The sequence below is a fragment of the Diabrotica virgifera genome, chromosome 5 (assembly GCF_917563875.1).
Source record: "Diabrotica virgifera virgifera chromosome 5, PGI_DIABVI_V3a".
Lineage (NCBI taxonomy): Eukaryota > Metazoa > Arthropoda > Insecta > Coleoptera > Chrysomelidae > Diabrotica > Diabrotica virgifera.
The window spans coordinates 249192259-249218061 of NC_065447.1; the positions used below are offsets into that span (position 1 = coordinate 249192259).

Here is a 25803-nt window from a genome sequence, read left to right on the forward strand (position 1 = left end):
AAACCTAAAAAAAAAATTTTCCAGGCAAAAAAGAGTCAGACAATTTTTCATAAGGGAGCAGCTTCACAACATGGACTAAAGCAAAATATTTAGGAAGTATTCTGTAATTGCACGTCCCACCTGCTCAACTTTATCTTGAGTACACGAAGAAAGCGAAATTCAGAGAGCCCATCATATACGTTCTCCAATATGTACTGACCTACTGGGGGAAAGCACTGACAGCATACGAAATACCGCCCGGTATAAAGCTACAGTTCTTAGAATAGAATATTCAGTAAATACACTGCCTTAAGCCCCTTACAGAGGGGTCCAAACCAATTCGAGATGAAGTGTTTTTTGCTGTTGGTTAGTGTCTTTTTGTTTTTGTGATTTTTGTGCCGAATTTCCGAATTTCGCGAGGTTGATCAATTACAAAAAAATTCGCAAAAAGTGTTAAACGATAAAGATTAAACTATAAGATAATTAGGGCTAAGTAAAGCCTTTATTTTTTTTAATTTAATTAGTTAAAAAAACCGATTTGATTAATTATCTTTAATAGTTGCATATTATTATTATTTTTGCAATAAAAAATTGTTTTTTTTAAAAAGCTTTACATGTTTTTTCATTAGTTGTGTTATTATAGAAGAGTATGTAAAGTAGTCATCATTTTTTTATGGTCGTACAAAAATTGACGGTTTTTTTCATCGTAACTTATTTTTGGAACATTTTTGGACATTTTTGAAATAAAGTAACTAGTTTTCAATAAAAATAATTTAAAAATTTTTAATTCTGAATAAAAAATGAAAAGGTTTAAAATATTTTTAATATTCTAAGATAGGAAGTAGTTTTTTCTTGGCTTTTGGATATATTGAAAACCAAAAAAATTCTCAGAATTTAGTTTTGTCCACCTTATTCATAACAACAATTATTTATACGTGCTAAATACATTTGCTATATTAGAAAAAAAAGAACCTTCAAAATGATTTAACCTTACTTTACAATAAAAACCATTTTATGCCCAATATACATAATAAGTGAGTGTGAATATCTTCTTAATATCTACCCATTTGTTCACTCTTTTTAGATCTACGTTCTCTATTTTCTTCATTAAGCATTTTTTTGGGGTTTTAATCATATTAATATTAATACGTTAAAATAAAATAACAGAATTGTGAAAAATCAAACAAAAATAAACGACTGAAGACAAATGTGTCTATTACGGTACAATGTGGTAACATATAGCTCTACCATTGAACGTTTTTACTAGTGTTTTCTTCTTTGTCTTACCAACATCTCCCATTTTTTTGTACATACGAATTTGTCCAACACAACTGTAAATACAAAGTATTTTCTTATCTCTCTCCCTCTTCATCTATTAGCATTCCTTGTGCATCCAAAATTGAAAAAAGGCTCTTCTTCATTTGGCCCTTCTCCAATTGTTTCTATCCTGTGCCCTCTTTATCCAATTTAGTTCTGCAAACTTGCTTAGTCATCACATCATCTTGTTTGTGGTCTTTCTCCACTTCTTTGTTCTAAATATGATATTGACTTATAGACTGAGAGCTAGAGCCGAGAAATCATCGTCATAAGTAATATGGAGTTTTTCCTGTGAAATGTGTCCACTGTATATTGACAATTATGACCCCTTTCAGGCTGACACCTCAGTGGATACAGAAAGTAGCAATAAGGGATGAAAGGGAAAAGTTAGTGCAGTCATTAAAGGTTTTCAGCTCTTATTTTGTTAAAGCTCCATCGATTTGCATGAAAATTGGTGACTAGTTAGAGCAAACCTCAAGAAATAAAACTGATTTGGTGCCAACTTGCACTTTTACCCTGGTGATGAATACCACCCCTTTCCACGGGTGAAAACAATTTTATTAAAAATAACCCCACAAATCGATAGAGGGACAAATTTTAAATAAAATTTGTTATATCATGTTATTAAAATAAATCAATACTTTTTAAGTTATTAAAGATCAAAAATTTGTCTATTTAAGAGCATATGCGGAAGTTACGGATGATAAAAAGAACATATTAATTAATTGTATGTTAGTAAAATATTATTTTTATATTATTTCGATATTTAATTGCATTGTTTCTATCAATATAAACTGAATATGCCCAGAAACTGGGGGTGTCCAATAATGGGTATATTTGACATATTCGAATAAAGTTTTGCTAAATTTATAATATCGAAATAATATAAAAATAATATTTTAGTAACATACAATTAATTAATATGTCCTTTTTATCATCCGTAACTTCATGCATGTGCTCTTAAACAGACAAATCTTTGATCTTTAATAACTCAAAAAGTATTGATTTATTTTAATAACATGATATAACAAATTTTACTTATAATTTGTCCCTCTATCTATTTGTGGGGTTATTTTTAATAAAATAGTTTTCACCCCCGAGAAGGGGTGGTATCCACCCCCAGAGTAAAAATGCAAGTTCGCACCAAATCATTTTTATTTCTTGGGACATGCTCTAACTAGTCAGCAATTTTCATGCAAATCGATGGAGGTTTAACAAAATAGGAGGTGAACACATTTAAAGACCACACTAATTTTCCCTTTCATCCCTTATTACTACTTCCTGTATCCACTTAGGTGTCAGCCTGAAAAGGGTCATAATTATCAATATACAATAGACACATTTCACATGCCAAACTCCATATTACTTATGACGATGATTTTTTGGCTATAGCTCTTAGAATATTACTAATTTTTGTGCTTCTTATTGAGCAAAATCCTTCTTTCTCTTTTTACTGTTTCCGATATGCTTCTTACTGGCGTTTTCTTTCTGACCTAGTTCTTCCTTACTTTAAACAGAAAAAACTGTTTAGTTATTAAGAGTCTTCTTGAAACGTAAGAATATACCCATCATCGATCATACTGTTGTGATGACTTCTTCAAGTCCTAATGCGATTTCCTTCGTTTAGCATTTAAACTACGATAGAAGCCTTGTCGGTCTTTGGCTTCCAAAAGTTATTTACCTTTTACCTGCTTATTTACTTTTATTATTTCCTGTCGCCTGCCATTTCTCTCTAATCTCTCACATCTACTTCTGACAAGTTTTGCTTTACTGCTTTTAACCATTTCTTCTTTGGATATCTTCTTCTTTTTTCCCCATTTCTCACTCCTTCAGTATTGTTTTAATATTTAGGTTTTCTGGCACTCTTATACCTAATGTGACCAAGCCATCTAGCTCTTTGAACTCATAGTTATCGGTTTTCCATCATCCTCATCATTACAGTGATGCAGCCCTAAAAACGATTCACCTTTTCAAGCTTTCTGCGCCATTATGCTCTGTACATTGCTTGTATTTTCCAGTTAGTAACACCGATTTTCTCAACTTCCTGTGTTACTCCATCTATCTACCTCAGCTTTAGTCTACCCGGTCTTCTCATTCTTACGGCAAACCGCTTCAAATATCTTGCGTAGTACCTTTTTGTCAAAAGTCGATAGAAAGGATTCATCTGTTTTTATTAGGGTCCATGCCTCTGATCTATTTATGAGTTGAGGACTATCATTGTGCTATGATAAGTGATAGTGTGCTATGACTCTTATAAGAGTTTTTTGAGACATACATTTATTAACTGAGTACTTTGGCAGACCATGATAACACCTATTTGCACTACCTAGGTGTTATTATGGTGGTTAATCAATGGGAAATGAAAGAATGCCAAAAATGGTATTCTTTTTCTCATGATCATCTTTCAGTGCGTCACAGTTTTTCGATTTCTCTCTAACGCATTAAATTGTATGTGACAGAAAAAAAGGCACGTCTGGGAATACTTCGGTAATTATTCTAGTTCGGTGATTATTCTAGTTGTCGATAGATGGCGCCATAATCAAAAAAGAATTATTTATTAAATAAAATAATAATATTATCAATATAATCTGTACAATTTATAAGACTATACAAATGAAAGAAAATACCATTTTATAAATGCAATAGACACAATTGATTTGGTTTTATTCCAAATTGAAAATAAAATTTGACAACTGTCAGATTTAACTAAAATGTCACGTTAGAATAAATGTCATAAATATGTATTATCACGGACTTACCTTTTTTTCTATAATTTGTGACGCACTGAAAAATGTTCATGAAAAGGAGAATAGCACGAAAGCCGATACAAAAACGAAAAAAAGGTAAACCAAGAAAGAGATGAAAGGGAAGCACATACGAAAGATTTAGGAACAAATAATATTGAGAATTGGAGAGAAAAAGCATTGGGCAGAATGAATGCAAGGGTGTGGTTGAGAAATGTATGGAAAGACTATAAGAAATATCCAATTGTAAATTCTATATAAATAAATGTAAAGAGTAATTCTAATGTTGAACTTTTCAGCATGAAGCCTTCAAGGTCTGTTGACCTCTATAAATAATAAGTATCTATCAGTGTCAAAATTTTGGATTATCAGCTAATAATCGGAAAAAACTATTGTTTTTATTTTGTGTATATTGATTGTTAATTTTGTTTCATTTGACTGCACTTTAATCGTGATATTTCTATTTCTGTACATCTCATGATTGTTTTGATAAGGTATATTGAGTTTTCTCTTTTTCCATAATTTCAAACAGGCATGAAATATGCATTTATTGGTTTAATCTTCTTCATTGTTCGATATTTTGTTGTGAGTACGTAATCAATGCTGCTGCTAGTGCATATCCATTTCTGTTGTGTTTTTAGGAGCAGATATATACTGGGTGGACCACAGAAAACAGTCCACCTCAATATTTGGCAGTAGTTATGTATTAGATTTTAAGCAAATGCCGAAACGGGTCGATTTTTATTTTTAAATTACAACTTTGTGATATATATATTTCATACTAGTGACGTCAACCATGTGGGCGTGATGATGTAATCGATGATTTGTTTAAATGGGAATAGGGGTCGTGTGGTAGCTCATTTGAAAGGTAGCTCATTCAATTCTCTATTCAGTAACATAAACAGTAATATCATTATTTATACAGGGTGGCCAAAAATGATATTCGAATTAAATTAATGGACGCAAAATGAAAAATGTATGTAATTTATTTGACTCAAAATAGATTCTACTCCTGTTAGAAAATAGAAAAAAAATGTTTATATGGCAAATAAATATTGCTTTTCATTTAAATTAAATATTTAAACTGACAAGAGGTAGATGGGAGGCTGTTTGTGATTTAATTTAAGCGAAAATAAATGTAAATTACTGAATAGAGAGTTGACCACCTTTTGATAATATGAGCTACCACACGACCCCTATTCCTATTAAAAAAATCATCGATTACGTCATCACGCTCAGATGGATCACGTCACTAGTATGAAATATATGCCAAAAAATTGGAATATAAAAATAAAAAGTGACCTGTTTCGGCATTTCCTTAAAATCTAATAACTACTGCCAAATATCGAGGTGCACTGTTTTCTTTGACCCACCCTATATATCGCATATTACTTCATTTGTGCCAGGAAGGCCATTAATTACCAAAATATATCTTTTCTGCTGTTTTCTAGTTCCTATATAGTTTCTTATAACAGTGCAATGCCTTAGTTTAAATATCAGGATGTTGATTGAAGTGAAAGATATTTTGCATGATTACTTTAATATTCTTTTAAATTTTGGTAAAATAGTTCACAATAAGCTTAGTACCTTACACATTTACGAAAATCTGAAGGGAAAATTCTGTAAAATAGCCATGGAAGTAGCTAATGGAGGAATGATCATGAGAGTTTAAATTTTGAGTGGGATTTGGACGTAACGAGGATCCTGAAAATCTCATAAATGGATCACGTTAAGATATTAGGAAGAATAAGTTAAAAAGACAATAACAGATAGAAACCTGCAGTATATCGAACATGTAATGCATGTCACCTTGCGCCTTATAAACCAAAGGTAGATGAGGACAGAAAGAACACGGGAATAAAACAATTATATTGGCTGACAAACTTAAGAAAATGATTATTGCCGAGATCTCTAACGGAAATGGAATTTGAAGAAGAGAAGACAAGAAATATAAATGTCTAAAGGAGCATTTTTTTATATTTTATTTCACATTATATTATAATCCCTCTATTATAGAATCCTACAGAACAACGTAGATATAAATTAGAAGAAGACTTGAAAGAAATTAATTACATTTGCAGTTAAGACCACCGACTGGCTACATACATTTTGTGACTCATAAACTTGTAATAATGCTTTACTACCTTGTTCAATAGACTCGTTAAAAAATTCCGTAATTAAAACATTTTAAGAACATTTGAAGAAATGAAAGTATACCTATGCGTAACGAAACATTAACCAAAAAATTGCCTTCATCAAAAATTTCTACCAATTTGAGTCTTATTGTTGAACCCAGAGTAATAAATCATCGTCAAGAAGAAACCAAATTCAATTACCTATAAAGACAACGCAAAATTCGTAAATCACCTCAACTTTTACGGCATCCGAATGATGTGCGTAACCCATGTGTAATTACAGTACCTTGTATGGCCGTCCACACGGTACCTCATATCAGAATTTTCTCCTAATTAAGCGTAATCATTTTTAGTACAGTGTATGAAGGTAAAATCAACTATTACCTTCGATTTCGGTGAACTTCAATCAATTTTCATGAAAATTGGTGAGTGGTTAAAGGATACCCCAATGAACAAAAGTGACATGGTGCCAACTTGCCCTTTTACCATGGGGTGGATGCCACCGTTTCTCAGGGTGAAAATTATTTTATTAAAAGTAACTCCAAAAATTTATAAACGGATAAATTCTAAACAAAATTATTTGTTTTATATAAACTTCTTAAAATAAATCAATACTTTTGGAGTTCGGAGAAGATCAAACATTTAATTTTTCGTAAAGAAAATGCATGTTTTAAAGCGGTTTTTCATAAAATATTAAAAAACCATAAGCAATAATAACTTACTAACATTGAAGCTAATAAAAAGAATAAATTTCTTACTTGAAAATCATTTTAATAATAATTCAAAGTGAGTTATAGGTAATTGAATGCATATATTTTTCGGCGAGTATTCAAATCTAATAGGCCTGGATCCCGCGTACCAATAAAAAGTTTATTAATAGCAAGCTGAAAATTTGTTAATAGCTTAACGGTGTCTAGTCAGACAAACCTTGGTGTATGGGAACACTGGAACAGGGGAAGTTTTAATTGTGGAACAAGTTACAAGTTTCGAACGTCAGACTACGAAAACGTCCCATGTATTTTGTCGGACAGAACTTCCAATTTATTTGTTACCCTTTCATTAAACTCTCATGCAAAAGCCAGACTGCTACTTACCACCAACATAATTCCTGTCATTTGACATGTTCTACGTGTCGGACTTATTAAAATGCCCAACATATTTGTCTGACAAATATTTTCTCATATATTATATATGTGGCGACACGCTTCAATTACTATTTTGCTAATTTTAATTTTTAGTTTTTAATAACTTTTTCAAAATCAAATAATACGTTCCATTTAAAATCTACATTCTTTTGGCTCATAATATCTATACGAAACCAGATCTTAATGGCCTGTTCAGTTTATTTATGTATGGGAAACAAAAATTCTACATTTTATTAAATTACCTTATCAGACCTTATGTCAATAAATCACTTTTTAAATGCATTCGACGACGGTTCTTTAAACCACATAATGACAAACTGATGTTTGTAGTTCAGTAGAGTCACAGCAGGCACCCTGTGCAGTCACACCCTCGCTAGAATAACAAACCATCTTTCGAGACGTTTTCACGTTCTTTTTAACGATTAAAATAAATATATTATTGACAGACAGTTTGTTGTTTTTACATTTACTTTAATTTCATTTAATCGTTTCCGTGGACCATAACATCACACACGCAAACACCACACCACGGAATATATATAAAATTTGCTAATGAATAAATTTAAAAACAACCTGCTAGTTTTCAAAATTATAAACTTGTCAGGATGACACGTTCCACAATTAAAATTACGTTCCACTATTAAAACTTTCCCGGTTCCAGTGTTCCCGTACATCAAAGTTTGTACGAGTAGACACCATTAAGCTATTAACAAATTTTTAACTTGCTATTAATCAACTTTTTTTGGTACGTGGGATTCAGGCCTATAGGTATTCAAGCTCAGATAACGGGAAAACGATGCATTTTATATATACACATATATAACATATACAATACTTTCTAAATACTTGTCAAAGTACTCAAAATTTGTGCTCAAAAAATTTTTCAAAATTTATGCTCCAAAGGTTTTTTCAAAAAATGTTATTTTTTTTTTAGAATAACTCTGTTAATTTTTACGATATCAGATTGATCCAAAAACCGTTTGAAAGGTAATTTCAAGAAGTATAAAATCGTGGTCAATTTAATGTTTGAATCCCTTATTTATTTTAAGATAAAAGGTTAAAGGGTCGCGGTTACTTGGTTCTCGCAGTAAAATTTATCCTTTAAACGATTCTATCTCGATTTTTTATCCTACAAAAAATAAACACATGAAAAAGATCTTTGTCGAGTATTTTTTGGAGTTTATATCAAAAGAAAATGAAATTTACGAAAATTTTAAAAATTCTGATCTTTTTAAATCATAGGTATTTTTTCAAAAGTATGCATTCTAAAGCGGTCAAAATGTTTGAATTAATTGCTTATGCTAAAGTAAAGAAAGTCTTATAGTGATTACTATAAGTTTTAATTTTTGTGGAAATGGTGTATGTTTTATTTGTCACATTCTCCTACAAAAATTCGAAAGGGTCCTCACATTTTCATCATAACTTGCTCAGTTTTAATGCTACAACTTCTTCTGGTTTGATCGGTATTCCTAATTACTTTGACAAGTATTTAGTGAGTGAATGTTATAAAATGCCTAGTTATCCCGTTATTTAAGCTAGAATGTTTAGATTTGAGTACTTACCAAAATAATATCTTTGTTTAATAATTTTGATAATGATATTTTTTTGTAAAAACTGATGGTTTTGAGCTATTTACGAAAAAGCCGTTTAAAACATGCCTTTTTACACAAAAAATTAAAATCTTTGATCTTCAACAACTCAAAAACTATGGCTTTATTTTAATAACCTGATATAACAAACTTTGCTTAGAATTCGTCCCTCTATCTATTCATATGATTATTTATATTAAACAAATTTTCAACCCCGAGAAGGGGTGGCATGGCATGCACCCCAAGCGCACCATCCCACTTATGTTTATTGAGGTATCCTCTAACTACTCACCAATTTTCATGAAAATCGATGGATGTTCAACGAAATCGGAGGTGAAAACCTTCAGTGACTGTACTATACTTTGTATAGCGGTCCACATGTACTTCGTATCAGAATTTTCTCGTAATTAAGCGTAATCACTTTGTCGTGAAATATTTTAATACCATCATATTATTTTCGCCGTAATTGTTTAACACACTTACAGGGCATATTATCAAAATCGTGTAAAATGACAATAATTGTTGTATTCAGCGGAGTATGTAAAGAAAGCATGTACAGATCAGGGTAATTAGCAAAAAAGTCATTTTCCTGACACTCTTTACTTTTCTAAAAGTTACTTTTGAAAGAATTGGTGATAAAAATATGTTATAAATAAAATATGCAAAATATTAAACGTTATTTTTACTTATAAACAATATATAAACAATGTAAGATCCTATTTGATTTTAAATATTAAAGGTGAATGATTTTAAATACTGGTATTATATGGAATAATATGTCTTCTAAACCTTCTTCTAATCTATATCTAAGTTCTTCTATTGGATATCTAGAGTAATTACATACACAGAAACTATTTATATTTTCCTCTTCTATTTTCTTCTCTACGTTTAATTTCCGGTAGGGATATCGGAAATAACCATTTTCTTAAATTCATCAACCAATATTTGTACATCTTTTGCTCAAGAGCTTTTTTCCACTATTCCAGTTTCCGTTCTAAGTCTCTTTCACTATTTCCTACTAACACGACGTCATCAGCATACATTAAGCACCATGAAATGTTACCCTGTAGTTTCGCTATTATCTGGTCCAAAACTAATGGTAATGAATAATGACTAAGTACTGAGCTTTGGTGCAATCCTCCTTTCACATGAAATTTGTCAGTCTCTCCCACACGTGTCCTACCTGTTACTCCCTCATACATGTCTAAGAATCTTTGCCCATTTATGAGCTACTATTTTTAAATCCTTCTATTCGTTCTAGGGCGAGTAGGAGAATTCGATGTCGCCAACCATTCCCAACCACTACGTTCTCGACCTGCAAACTTTCAAGTCCTCCTCCTTCAATAGCCCTTCTCCAAACATCCAACTTCCCCTCTTACATTTCTTTGCTCACCTCCAAATAAATAGTTTAATTTTATAGTCATTCTTCTTTTTCTTCTTATTTCTTCTTCACTTCTTTAAACGCTTCCCTATCTTTTGCAACATGAAAGTTCAACACCGAGGTTAGTCCAATCTCTGATATTCCTCAGCCAAGATTTCTTCTTTCTTTCCAAACCATTTCTTTCTTCTACTCTTCTTCGCATGATGACGTGTAGCAGAGATTATTTATCATTTCGAAGCATATGGCCCAGAAACGACGTTTTTCTTATTTTAATTGTGTTCATGAGCTTCCTGCCATGCCCAATTCGTCTTCACATTTCTTCGTTTGAGACTTTTGGAACAATATTTGTAAATACAAAAATACTGTAATAAAACATTGCAATAAGGATATAAACATATCTTACGTAATAATTCTAATATCCAATTTGGTTAAAAAACACAGTTTACACATTTCCTATCTCATAATCATTCACCATTTCGAGAAACACGGGAAAACAAGTGATGCTTCTATAAACTACAAATTTTATCGACAATGATGGCAGTGATGTTTCTATTTCCTGCTCCTCAATTGATTTTCGCTATAAATTGCGGAGAAAGTAACATCTTGGAATTCGCGAAACAATAGACAGTAATGGAAGAAAATGATCATATCGCGGATCTAGTGTTAATGTATGAATTCGTGTAAGAAAGCTTATTGCCAACAGATATATTTTATACATTTCCTCACGAGAGTGAATATTTTATACAGGGTGTAACAAAAAGGAGGGTCATAAAATAAATCAAATTTTGGGATTAAAAATAGTTCGATTCATTACTTACCTACTTACCTACCTTAGTACAAATTTGCACATAAAAAAAGTTATAGCCCTTTGAAGTTACAAAATGAAAATGGATTTTTTCCAATATATCGAAAACTGTTACGAGATTTTATATAAAAATGGACATGTAGCTCTCTTATGAAAGAAATATCTTAAAAAAATAACAGTGACATTTGTGCACCCCATAAAAATTTTATGTGGGGTTCGTTCCCTAAAACCCCCTCAAATGTTTGTGTACGTTCCAATTAAATTATTATTGTGGTATCAGTAGTTTAACACAATGTTTTTAAAACTTTTTGCCTCTTAGTATTTTTTCGTTAAGCTAGTTTTTATCAAAATGCTACTTCTTTTTTAATGTTTCAAAATTTCTGCGTAGCTACCTAACAAAATGTAAATTATGAATGTATGTTCATATTATTACCAGTTTATTATAATCTTACTTAACCATTTACAAAAATATGTGGTGATTTTTCAAATGTTCAAAATATGTTGATAGAAACTGGCTTATTGAAAAACTACTAAGAGGCAAACAAGTTTTAGAAACATTGTGTTTAACTAATGGTACCACAATAATAATTTAATTGGAACGTACACAAACTTTTGGGAGGTGAAAGGGAACAAAATCTCATGCCATAAGAAAGCCACACATCCATTTTCAGTATAAAATCTCGAAAACAGTTTTAGATACATTGAAAAAAATCGATTTTCATTTTGTAACTTCAAAGGGCTTTTTATGTACACATTTGTACTAAGGCAAGTTAGGTTCAATCGAACTATTTTGGTCCCAGAATATGTGACTTAATTTATTACCTACCTTGTTGTTACAATTGTATTTTATACGGTTCAGCAAGAGATGGGATATTTTATATGGGAATAAATCACAATGAAGTGTAATATGCATTAATTTTTAATTATTTTTAATATCTAATCCGGAAATAGATTTAAAAAAATTTCTGAAACTGAAATTGTGAATAATGGATATAATCTGTAAATATTCTTCTTCTTTCTCTTTTGGACTATCTCATTAACAATTATTCATCCATTAACTTCAGGCGAAACATTTTTGTCTTCAAATCAGTAGTGTTTTCATGTACACGGTGTCCAGAAACTACCCTGACAAACGACGACAGGAGATTCTTCAGATTTTTTTAAGACAATTTGACCCAATTCACGTAGCACGAAAATGCTTCCAGGGAGCTAGAGCCTTTTGAAGGTGCCTTGTAATTAGTTTTCTAATATCTCCAAAACGCTTCTATAAAAAAAAAAAAAAACGAAAACTGGTACATCTATTTATCTTCCAGATGTAAATTGATTCCCTCAATTGCGAATTTCTAGTACCGGTCATAGGGGTCCGTTTCTGTCAGGGTTATTTATGCCATAACTTTTTCGTCTTTAACTTTTAAACATTTTTGACCCTGGATTAGTAAATTGTGAGGTATTATAGTAGGTAGTAAAAAGTCATCTTGCTTTAAGGCGGTAGGATGCAGCGTTTTCTAGAAAAATCAATTTGAAAATTGAAAAAAATTTGAAAATTAAAAAAACCGGCGTATTTTACCGACTTAAGGCAAGGGTTAATTTTAGTACTAGTATACCTCATAATTTAATAATCTAGTGTAAAAACTGCTTAAAAATTGAAGACAAAAAATTTATGAAAAATAAAATAACCGTTGACCTGCCCAAAACGGACACATCTGACCCATACTAGAAATTCACAATGATGAAGTCGATTCATATCTGGAAGATAAATAAACGTACCATTTATCGTTTTTTTAAATAGTTTTCAACAATTTTTTTCAGATTCAAAAAACAAAAAATTTTCAAATCGATTTTTTCAGAGAATGGCAAGCGTACCTTTTAGTACAATAATACCTCACAATTTAATATTCCGGTATCAAAAACACTAATTACAAGACGCCATCTTTAGAGCTTTAGCTCCCCTAGGAAGCTTTTTCGGACTGGGTGAATTGGGTTAAATTGTCTTAAAATTATCTGAGGAATCTTCGGTCTTCGTTTGTCGGGAGTGTTTCTGGACACACTGTATATTATGTACAGTATACCTATTGTCTGTTTGTTTCTTTTCTTCAATTGGCATATGTAATCAAATGATATTTTTATTGAATTCTTCTGAGAGTTGTATAAATATCGATAGGAGTGAGAAATTTATTTTAATGTGTCTCCACTTCGTCCTATTTTGGCAGTCTTCTTCTTCAGTCTTTTTGGCAGTTTTTAGGTATATTTCAAATGCCTCATATTTGATGATGAAATTCAGAATCTAAATTTCCTGTTATAGGTTTTGAAGATTAGTTTCGAACAATGGAAATTGCATAAAAACCGATCAAAAGAAGCCATTTATTGATCTCATGAGAATCGTGAAAAATGGCAAAAATCGCGTAATGTTTATTTAGTTAACAGCTCAGTGAAGCAGGGTCCATTTGCAGCAAAATGCAAACTTATTAAGAAAGCTGTAATGTTCGTCTTTAGAATGCATTTTGATTTTTGTTGATAGTACACTGTAATCAAAAGATATCGAATTTTTACCAATAACAAATTTTATTTAAAAAATCGATTTCGCGCGCTTATCTTATATTCAAAATCGCCGGTCACTTAAGCGTTGTTTCTGAGAGAACGATTCATTCCACATAAAAAGTGATAAAAATTTCTGTTTCAATTTATTTCAGCTATATTTCTTGTTTGAAACATTTTATTCAACGAAACGTCAAAAACAAAAAAAATATGATTTTTATTCCAGTTCATTGTAGTTTATTCTCATTTATAAAATTTCAGTGAAAACATTTCACAATGAAATAAGTTCAAAACTAAACGAATAATAAATTATCTATTAAATATTTAAGACGGTAATCAATTTAAGGAATTTCTCTGATTTATTTAGTTTGTCATATTTATTAAGATCGACCATGTGAATATGTTTGCATATTAATGTTTCAGATTAAGCTAGTTGTTGACAATCTCATTTAACTTTGGTATAGAGGTGGAAGTACCTGTTAGTTAAATTATTATAACCAAACGTTTTTTTCTGTTTTATTTAGATTATGCCATTTACCTTCTTCTTTATGTGACATATAAGTATCAATTTCTATATTATACCTATTCTACCTATTTTTTTAAAATCCATTTACGCTTTGTATTATCTTGTCTGTGATCATATTGAAGAGGTTAGGACTAAGGCTATCCCTCTTCCCGATTTCTGTCGACACATTTAATTCTTCGGTTAGTTCATATCGTATTTATTTCATTTTCCATTTCGTATTTATTCTTTTTTTGAAGATATTCTTCTTTAGAGGCGAATCGATTGAGGGTAAACTTTGATTGATCCCCGCGCATGCGCACACCGACAGTATGGTATTAGTGGTTATACGGGCTCTGATTGGGTGTTGAAATTTTGAAATGATCTGTCAATAATTGTTCAATATGGAGGTTATCGGTAAACAAAAATATTGTATAATATTAGTTTTTATTGATGTGTGGACAGAAATAAAATCAAATCTATAATTATAGTGACTTTTTAAATAGTTTTGAAAAGCCGCAGGTACGTAATTCTAAATGTTTCAGTTGGAAATACCTAATAGTTTCAATACCTATCTATTTGGAAAATGTAAACAAAATAATGTAGTTACCTATTAGTAGGCAATGCTTTAATTTACATAATCTGATTACGAACAAATCTTCATCTCATATATCGTTTTCTTACTCTATATTTTGTTGTATTTTATTTCGACAAAAATCAAACTAATAATTTTATTAAATTCATATAAATTTATGGTGTAAACGTTTAGTTTGTGTATATTCCCACATGATGTATACGAGAGTTTGGTGCAGTTTGAAATGGCGTCAACTTTCGTACTGCGCGGTAGACGTGAAGTGGGTTCGAGCCGCAAGCAAGTTATTATTTTTTTATTTTTTTTATAGATTTTATGATTGTAAGTATATTATTATATAATTTTTGAAGATATTCTTCTTTTTTAAAAGTGGTAGATAAGAAAGTTAGTTTGATTTTTAAATAAAATAAGTACAAAAATAACCTTTTAAGTATATTTACTTCGTTTAAATTACCTATTATATAATAGAAGAATATCTTCTTACGTGCGTACAAAGTACACAGACATTCTTTTTTTTCCTTACATTACGCATCAACCACGCAGGGTTATTAGCGTGTATGGATTGTGTTACAAAATTATAAATTAAAAATAGATTTTAAACATAACAATAGGAAATTATAAAAAGCCCTAAATCTATACAAAGTAAAGTAAAATACTATATTCTTGGTAAAAGGTTGCAGTCTTTGAGGAATGTGAAGATGCTTTTGGTATCACTGTCTTTTACGAGTGCACTATTTAATGTTGGTAGTATGTTGTACTTTTTTCGTTGCACTTTATACTTCGGACACTGCAATAAACAATGTTTTACGGTAAGGGTACTTCTACATAAATCACACACAGGTTGATCGGCACGTTGGAGTATGTAGTTATGGGTTAATCGAGTATAGCCAATCCGGAGACGAGTGAAGATTACTTGTTCTCTTCTGTTTTTGAATTGTGGAATTTGATTGTGGTTAATGTCAACTTCGTATAACTTGGTTGGGAAGTCCCTCCATGTATTCTGCCATATTTTAAAAGTATATTCTTTGAAATATGCTTTCAGGTCGGTGTGTAGGGTTTTCATGTTCTCTTCTGCGTTTGGGTTATTAGGTGCATTCTTTGCTATTTTGTCTACAACCTCGTTACCTTCGATTCCAATATGAGATAGTACCCAAATAAAATTAACTTTAATATTCATATTTTCTGCCTGTTTTAGTTCCTTTTTAATGAAAAGTAGTAGTGGATGATCAGAATAGAGTTGTTTTAATGCCAATATTGAGCTGAGAGAATCTGTAATAATTATGTTTCTCTGTTTATTTTTGTTAACAATCAGAGCTAATGCCTTTAGAATAGCAAACAGTTTAGCGGAGAACGTTCTTGTTTTATTGCGACTGTTAAGTTTCCTGATTATTGCTATGTTTTGTTTATTAACGCTTTTCTGCTTCATAATTTGGATTAAGATTTTCAGTTGGACTCTGTCAAACGCTTTTGTGAGATCAACAAAGCTAGGAAAAGGGGATTTTTAAACTGCTAGTTGCAGTAATATGAAAATCGCGTCGGTTGTAGATATATTGGTCCTAAATCCTTGCCTTTTGATATGCTTAATAACTTCTGTCAAGATTTTTGGTAACAATTTTGATATAGACTGGAGGGACGTTATTCCTCTGTAATTAATGTTAATCAGCTTTTAGTCCATTTTTGTATATTGGTATTATTAAGCTTCTTCTCCATTCCTCTGATATTACACCATACCTTATTAGTGTTTGAAATATCTTTGTAAATTCTGTCACGATTTCTGGTCTATTGTACTTAATACTTAAGCTTAATGTTTGTGTGTTCTTTTTAAGTTTTCGCCTATTTTTTTTTGTAAATTCTGTCACGATTTCTGGTCTACTGTACTTAATACTTAAGCTTAATGTTTGTGTGTTCTTTTTAAGTTTTCGCCTATTTTTTTTTTTTTGTAAATTCTGTCACGATTTCTGGTCTACTGTACTTAATACTTAAGCTTAATGTTTGTGTGTTCTTTTTAAGTTTTCGCCTATTTTTTTTTTGTTTCTACAAGTGTTCATCGTCAATGTGATCCAATTTAGTTCTCTTTACTTTTATTTTTAATTTGATGTAAAGTCCGGTTATCCAGGAGTTATAATAAAAATATACGCCAATGTACTACATAAAACAATAATTATTTCAAAACCAGTGTAGCTAAAAACTCGACCCATATAATAAAGAAAAGATAAAATACTAGGATTGTCCTTTGTCCATTAATTTTAGGCAATAAACAACAAATTTCTATAGTCTCTTTGCGGCTGTTGTTTACACAATAAACAATTAAAATGACAAGAACAAGAGACTATAAGATTAGAGATTTACGATGCAAATTACGTCTATAAAAATTAATTATGCAGAGTGATTGGTAATTCCTGTCTCGGCAATTACTAGAAGATAATTCTTTTAAAATGACCTGCAGACAGAAAGTAACCTGTCTGAGGATACACTCCTTGCCTTGGATATTGGAAATTGTCTATTAATTCATGTTGTGTAGCCGCTCCCGTATGAAAAAATTTCTGATTCGGTTTTTTTGCGGAATCCTGTTTAAAAATGTCCCTTTGAACAAATTAGAAGGGGGCTGGCCGAAATTTTTGGCAGAAATTGCTTAAACAATTTTTTTTAAATAAATTCAAAAGATCACCTTTTTTACTCTGACAAATATTTTTTGGGGTTATTTTAAATAAAAAATGTCTGTCTTAATTTTTTTCAAAAGTTGACAGTTTTCGAGTTATAAGCGATTTAAAATCTAAAAAATGCGAAAATACGCATTTTCGAGCTTGAAAACTCATAAATAGGTAAATTATTATTTTTGAGGTTGTCAAGTGCCTATACTGAAGTTTAAATACTCAATTTTAAGATTCTGACGAGTAACCGGGGTTTATACATTTCTTTTCAAACACGCTACTTTAAATTATTTTGCAACATACAGATTGAGAAATTGTAAGAGATGCTGATAAACATAAGAGTCATGAAAATGTGTCCAAAATAACAATTGAATAATAATTAGGAGTTTTACTTTTAAATAAATTATTGAAAAATTCTTTGTAAAAGGTATAAATTTTTTTATTAAAATCCCTTTGAAGGCTAAATCACAGAACGGTCTCGATTTTTAATAAAATCATCATCAGTTTTAAGAAGAGGTTAGTTGCAAACTGAACCTCCAAAAAATACCAGGGTGAGAACTCTTTAAATGGTATGAATATGTCATAATCGTATATTTGCTTAAAATTCCATATGATGGATAATATTTATAAAGAATTAGGCCCTTTTGCAGAGTATGACTATCCAATCACCTGTTAGATACATATTCATATTTAGCACCTTTGTATAAAATGGCCCAAAAAACCTAAAAAAAAATATTTTCCAGAGCAAAAAAGGTGATCTTTTGAATTTATTAAAATCAAATTTTTCAACCCTTCCACGACCAACCTTTTATTAGAAACAGCCAGGACCAAAGGGGGTCAATAAATGTCCACACATAAATTAATCAAAAACGTGCTTCTTTATTTAAACTAATTTAAAAATAACACTTTTACAAATTAAACATTATTTCTAGACGTTAATGGAACAGTTAAAAGATAATAATTTATAATTTACCCGGAGTCTTCGGCTTCAGTTGAATTGCCATCATCGTAGGATACAGAAACATTTGACTTATTGCTTTGCTTACTGCATACTTACTTCTGGCATTTTGAACAAACTATGTTTGTTTTTACCCACCTATAGGTCTTTTTTCTTTTGGATTTTGCTAATTTGCAACCTGAAGACCTGAATGGTATCGTCCCTTTCCATTTTGGGATGGTGTTGAAAGTTCAAGGGAGATTTTTTATCCACTATAGTCCACTGTCAAACTGGACAGATTTTTTATCCACTATGTTTTTATAAAAGTATGAAAAAATAAGTTAAATTATAGAAATGATAATATGGCATTTAATCGGGTACCTAGTAGTACGCCGACACTACTACCTACTAACTATTTAAGATTTTTGGGAAAAATATTTAGAAAATCGGATCTAATGCAATGTTGTGGATACTTTTTAACCCTCCTTTTCCCTTCCAGGGTTAAGTAATTTTTGCCCAAAAATGTTGCCAGGTCCCGTTGAGATATGTTTAAAGGAGACATTTTTGAACAGAAATCCACAAAGAAACCGAATCAGAAATTTTTTCATACGGGATCGGCCTCACAAGATAGACTAATGGTAATTGCTGTCTCGACAATAACTAATTAATAGATAATTTGTTGAAATGACGTGCAGACAGAAACTAACCGGTATGATGAGGATACACTCCTTTCGTTGGACTTTGGAAATTGTCTATTGCTTTGCGTAACGCAGTTAATCCGCATTTTATTGCTTTTTGTAGGAGGAAAAGTTTCTCTGATTCCAATGCCATCAATATTATTTGAAGTATTTAGCAAACTATGGTAATTAATATTCTTCGAGCACACTCTCAATTATTCTGAAATCGGTTTTCTATGTAGATTAGTAAACGACCATCTTTAACGCACGACAATAGATAAATATGTTAATGATTTCATTAAAAAACAAACATAAAAATAAAATAAGTAAAAAGAGTATGTTTTTCTTCTTTTAGTGCCGTCTCCCAATCCGATGTTGGATATCATCATTACTATCTTTACTCCATCTACCTCTCCTCTGAAGAATTCTACCGAACTGCATTTAAACCAGTCCCTTAAATTTTTCAACCATGAAACCTTCCTTCTTCCTATACTCCTTCCTCCTCTTATTTTTCTCATAGTTTCTCAGTCATAGTTCTGTCAATGTCTTTATTTTTCTTTAGTATTCAACATTGGTTTCCCAGTTGTATCTTTCAGCATTCCCAGTTTACTTTTTCTATTGTTTTTAGTTAATTCTTTAATTTTTTTCTGTATTAAAACTATCATATCTTTTCTGGTAGTCTTCTATTTAAATGCATTGTTCTTTTAACCATTCTTCTTTCCCTTGCTTAATATTGTTCTGAAACTATCTCCATATGGCATTTATATAATTAACTATTTAGATGGGAAATAAGCCACAGTTAAATTGAAAAGAATAATATTATTAACGTTTCGACGCCCAAATCGGGTGTCGTTGTCAAAATACAAAATACTACTAAATAAACAAAAATGTTGTTGCTTAGTAAAAACTCTTCTAATAATTTATTTAATATGACTCATTTATATTGGCAATTCAGACATATATTATACATTTTAAAGTAGAAGACTTTAAAATGATATTGCCAATATTTATGAGTTGCGTTCCTGGGACGACTTTACTGAAAGATAGTTAATTTGATTACATGAAATCAACCCCAACTCAAGTGGTGGATATCCTTGAGTTGGGGTTGATTTCGTGTAATCTTATCTTTCAGTAAAGTCGTCCCAGGATTGCAACTCATAAATATTGGCAATATCATTTTAAAGTCTTCTGCTTTAAAATGTATAATATATGTCTGAATTGCCAATATAAATGAGTCAGATTAAATAAATTATTAGAAGAGTTTTTATTATTTAGTAATATTTTATATTTTGACAACGACACCCGATTTGGGCGTCGAAACGTTAATAAAATTTTATTCTTTTCAATTTAATTGTGGCTTATTTCTCATTTAAATAGTTAATTCCCTTGCTTAATTTTGTATTTTATGTGTATATTAACACTTCCGTATATGTATATGATTATGTTGTCTTAATGTCTTTGGTTTTATGTTGATGTCTTTCTTCCATTAATTTTAGAATTTCTTTTTGGCTTTGATCTATTTCTGTCTTTAGTACAAACTATTTTGTATCCGTGTCAGTATTTTGCAGAATTTGTTCTTTAACATTCATTAATCGATTAAGTATTGATTTCATCTGTCAAACATTATCTTATGCTTGAATGGGTTCCTCAATTTACTTCTATAGATTTGCGCATCTGTTGTTTTTTCGTTTAACTAGTTTCATTTTGAGCCTAATTTTGCTCATTAGGTATTGGGTTTTAATCTGATCCCATATCGGCACTTAGATATCACACCTCCGCTCAAACAGTGTCATAAGTCAAAAAAGCAAAGTATCGAGAAAACGACGTTTAAAATTTGTGCAAGTTGGTGATACAGTAGCGATCAACAGGTAGCAAAAACGCGTTCCAAGATTGCGGCTGTAATTTTGAATATTTTTTTGAGATATTTGGCACACGTATTCGTAATATAATAAAGAATGGCGGTACAGAGCCCAATTTGAAAAATATAATAATATGTGGAAATTACTCTGTAATTAAATACAATATTAGAAAAACGAGCCTGTACCGTCATTAAGAAGAACAAAAAATACACTTTCTTCAAATAAACTTTTTTATCCGATGCCTAGATTTTGTGTCATTTTGGAATTACTAAAATTTTTTATTTCATTAGTAGTTCCAAAATGACACAAAATCTAGGCATCGGATAAAAAAGTTTATTTGAAGAAAGTGTATTTTTTTGTTCTTCTTAATGGAGGTACAGGCTCTTTTTTTAATATTGTATTTAATTACAGAATAATCTCCATATATTAATATATTTTTCAAATTGGGCTCTGTACATTCATTATTATATTACGAATACGTGTGCCAAATATCTCGAAAAAATATTCAAAATTACAGCCGCAATCCTGGAACGCGTTTTCGCTACCTGTTGATCGCTACTGTTTCCTCTTAATTCAAAAAGTGTTAAAATTAGTATAATAACTATTTTAGTCAGTTACGAAAGTTTTTGAAGCTCTACAAAATAGTGTGTTAATTCTGCTAAAAATATTTTAAAAAAAATATTTTTTTTGAGTTGTGACACTATACAGATAAAATAACGAAAAATTTACTAAATATTATTTATGAAAAGTGGCTCTTGCAGAATATAATATCATTATTATTATCACATTACCAGACATACTTTTTAATGATGCAACTTTAAATACAAGTAACAATATTAATAGTCTAGAAAGCCACTGCGCATCCGCTAGGAAAAATATTCTGATTCGGAATTTTAACACAATCTTACTCAAAAAGGACTCCTTTTAACAAATTTTCATGTTGCCAGGACCAAAAAGTGGTCAAAAATTTTTTAAAAGTTTTTTTTCTGTTTTTTTTTCTAAAATTATTTTTTTTGCATTTAACAAAGTTTTTTAGGTTTTTTGGATCATTCCAAACAGAAAAGGTCTTTAGTAACTTTTCTCTAAAGTTGATAGTTTTTGACATATAAGCGATTAAAAAATGAAAAATTGCGAAATCGGCCATTTTTAACCTTAAAAAAACTATGTGAAAAACTTAAATTTTGAATGTTGCCAAGGTAGGTAGATATTCTTTAAACATCGATTGATGAAATCCCGAAGAGTTTTTTGCAATACAATATTCAAAACTCCTTTGTTTTTTAATTTCTAATCACGCGTGCGTGACACCGTTGCATGTGTATACAGTATGGTGCAAATGAAAGGAATAAATTCGTTATTTCGTAAACCGGCGACTATAAGGAAAAAACCCGAAACAGGTCGATTTTTATTTTTAAGTTATGATATTGTGGCATATATGGTATACTAGTGACGTCATCCATCTGGGCGTGATGACGTAATCGATGATTTTTTTTTAATGAGAATAGGGGTCGTGTGGTAGCTCATTTGCAAGGCTCTTCAATTCTCTATTCAGTAATGTAAACATTTACATAAATATTTATACAGGGTGTCCAAAAAATTTTTATTAAATTAAATTATTTGACAAAAAAAGAAGTAGAAGGACACCCTGTATAAATAATTATATAAATGTTTATATTACTAAATAGAAAATTGAAGACCCTTTTAAATGAGCTAGCACAAGACCCCTATTCTCATTTAAAAAAATCATCGATTACGTCATCACGCCCAGATGGATGACGTCACTAGTATACCATATATGGCACAATATCATAACCTAAAAATACAAATCGACCTGTTTCGGGATTTTTCCTTAAAGCCACCGGTTTACGAAATATCGAATTTATTCCTTTCATTTGCACCATTACTGTCTGTGGAAAATAGTGTCGCGCACGCTTGATTAGCAATTAAAAAACAAAGGAGTTTTAAATATTGTATTGCAAAAAACTCTTCGGGATTTCATCAATCGATGTTTAAAGAGTATCTACTTACTTTGGCAACATTTAAATTTTCAGTTTTTCACATAGTTCTTGAGGGTTAAAAATGGCCGATTTCGCAATTTTTCAATTTTTAATCGCTTATATGTCAAAAACTATCATTTTTAGAGAAAAGTCACTAAAGACCTTTTCTGTTTGGACTGATCCAAAAAACCTAAAAAAACTTTTTTCCATGCAAAAAAATAATTTTAGGAAAAAAAAACGTTTAAAAAATTTTTGACCACCTTTTGGTCCAGGTAACATGCAAATTTGTTAAAAGGAGTCCTTTTTGAGTAAGATTGTGCAAAAAATCCGAATTAGAATATTTTTCCTAGCGGATGCGCAGTGGCTTTCTGGACTATAAACAGAAAATACTGCAAAAAGAACGACAAATAAGTGATAAATGTGTCACTTTTCTTGAGCACATACGCAGATTGTTTTGAATAAAATAATCACATATACTGTCTTAACTCGACAAACGACGCTTTATAAACATCTTAGATGGACAAATGCTTTGCAGAAGTCGTTATGTGACACTGTTTGTGTTCGGTGCACCGTTGATTTTGGTTAATGTCATCTAACGAAAAATACTTAAACTATAAACGTAACACTTTTTGAGATAAAATTTTGTAGTTTTATTAAACTGTTGGTGAAATAAAACCGTTTTTATTTTTTTTCTTGAGTTGTGACATTATTTGAGCGGAGGTGCGATATGTTTTTACTGATATAATTGCTTCTTTGTATCTTTGTCTAACTGATGACTTCCACGTGCGTAGTCTTCTCTTTGTGACTTTGAATAATGTTTTAGCCATCACAAAATTATCATTTTGGAAAAATTCAATAAGCCCTTTCGTTTTTGATTCCCAGACCGTATCCTCCTGTACATTGTTCTACTTTTTCTTCCCCAACATTTGCGTTAAAAACTCCCGTTATAATTATAACCTGCGTTTTAAAGGATTAAAAATAATGGATTAATGAATTTAAAAATTTGTTAAAAATTTGGTTAAAAGTTTGTTTTTAAAATTACTTAGCTTATTCAAATTTGATATTTTATGTCGGGTGCACATCAAGTGGACACAAAGTGAACAAAATTTTGATAAAAATAAGGACAACAGAATTGTAACAAAAAATAAATATTTATACAAGAAAAAATTGGACCAAATTGCCCATACCACAGTGTATAAAATGCCGGTATAGATGACGGTGTATTGCAATGTGGCAAAACGAAAATACAGACGTTTTTTGATGAGTTGAAGCTTAACAAACGTAGATACTCATTCCAGAGATGAATTAGTTACTAATATGAATGAGGATGATATTTGCTCAAGCTTTAGATATTTTCTAAGAATGTACAGAGGCCGATATGGAAAGGCAATTTGACGATACTTTGTCGTTCACTCTGCACCGACAATTTGTAAAATACATAGATAAAACAGAGACTCTTTTTGATCTTGACCGACTTTAGATAGGATTTGCAAAGGTCATAGAATAAAATAGAAATTAGCAAACATGTCACAGAAATGTATTGGCTCTGTTGTGGCTTCGTTCGCGAAACATGAAGTTTCTGTTTTGCTCGTTTAGTATGGTGTTGCCTCTGTATTTTATTTCAGATCTATTTCTTTTGTTTCTGCCTGTAAAGAAGGCTTCAGTATATGATCTTACAGATCTAAAGCCCTGTTTTGTATGTTGTGTTATTAGAATGTTATTAGTAAGGTAAGGTTCCTAAAGTTTTTCGGTTTTCCTATTTCTCCTTTTTTAACCCTTAAACGCCCAAGGGTGGGTAAAAAATGTCCACCTAATGCGTATTCCCTTGTAACATATTTATTACGTGTTAAAATGTTTTTTTTTAATTGTTTATTGTTAAAAAAACAGCCCATTTTCGAATGTTAATTTGGTTCTACCAATATTTTTGAAAATAAAAGCGGCATCTTGAGTTAAATATGGATGGGCATAAAAAGTACACCCTTGGCAAAACTTGTTACTAAAGGTTTCTATATAATTTCTCGTTGGTAGGAAGATAATCCATATAATTATCGATGTATAATTACATAATCTTTATAATAATCCGCCAATGAGGAGGCTGAAAGAAAGAATATGGAGAAAATCGACAAATCTGAATTACTGGCTTTTATTGGTATGTTAATTTTGATGTACATTGTAATTTTGTTGTAAGGTTTGTAAATTGTTTATATTAATATTTTAGAAGATGCTGTGTTTATTAAGCATAAGATTTTTAAGTTTAATCCATTTTCAACAATTCTCAATAAATATATTAGCTATTTCCGAGGTGGACATTTTTTACCCACCCTTGGGCGTACATGGAACCTAAAAAAGGTTGGGCGTTTAAGGGTTAAAGAGGGATATTAAAACAATAATAGTAGTGGAGCAAAGTATGCTAAATGTGCAGTCACTCGAGCGTTATGGGGGCCTATTGGGTTGTGATTATTAGGTGCTAAAACCAAAAAAAGTTAAGTAAAATTTTCCTGGGGACTTTCCATTTTTTAATTTAATTTTCCATTTCCAACAATGGTTTTTCCGATTGTAGCGCCATCTATCCATAATTCGAAAAAATATTTCGAATAAAAGTTGCTTATTTTAACGTAAAGAATCCAAATCTGCAATAAAAATTTGGGGCTCCTATTTAAGATTTTAAAGTAACCCCCATCCCACCTCCTTGGGGGGTCGTGTTTGGTACTATTCGATAGATTCTTCAAAAATATTGAATAAGTGTATTTTGCAGTTTTTTGATCTGATGTTTATTTTTCGAAATATCGCGGGATTTGTATTTACAATTTTAAATTTACCCCCACCCCTCTCCGTGGGGAGTCACGTTTGGTATCATTCGATAGATTTTTGAAAAATATTGAAACCGAAGATTTTAGATTTTCGATCTGACGTTCATTTCTCGAAATATTCGCTTTTTTTGTGAAACTTTTTGACTCGCCC

At 30.9% G+C, this 25803-nt stretch overlaps 1 protein-coding gene across 1 annotated transcript in view; it reads left to right on the plus strand.

Moving 5' to 3' along the window:
* The first annotated feature begins 243 nt into the window (after positions 1-243).
* LOC126884791 (golgin subfamily A member 6-like protein 6) overlaps positions 244-25803 on the plus strand; it is a 45733-nt gene continuing 20173 nt past the window's right edge. The window contains exon 1 of the mRNA XM_050651025.1: positions 244-345. Coding sequence (XP_050506982.1) covers positions 325-345 — 21 coding nt within the window. The 5' untranslated portion in view covers positions 244-324. The remainder of the gene's footprint in view (positions 346-25803) is intronic.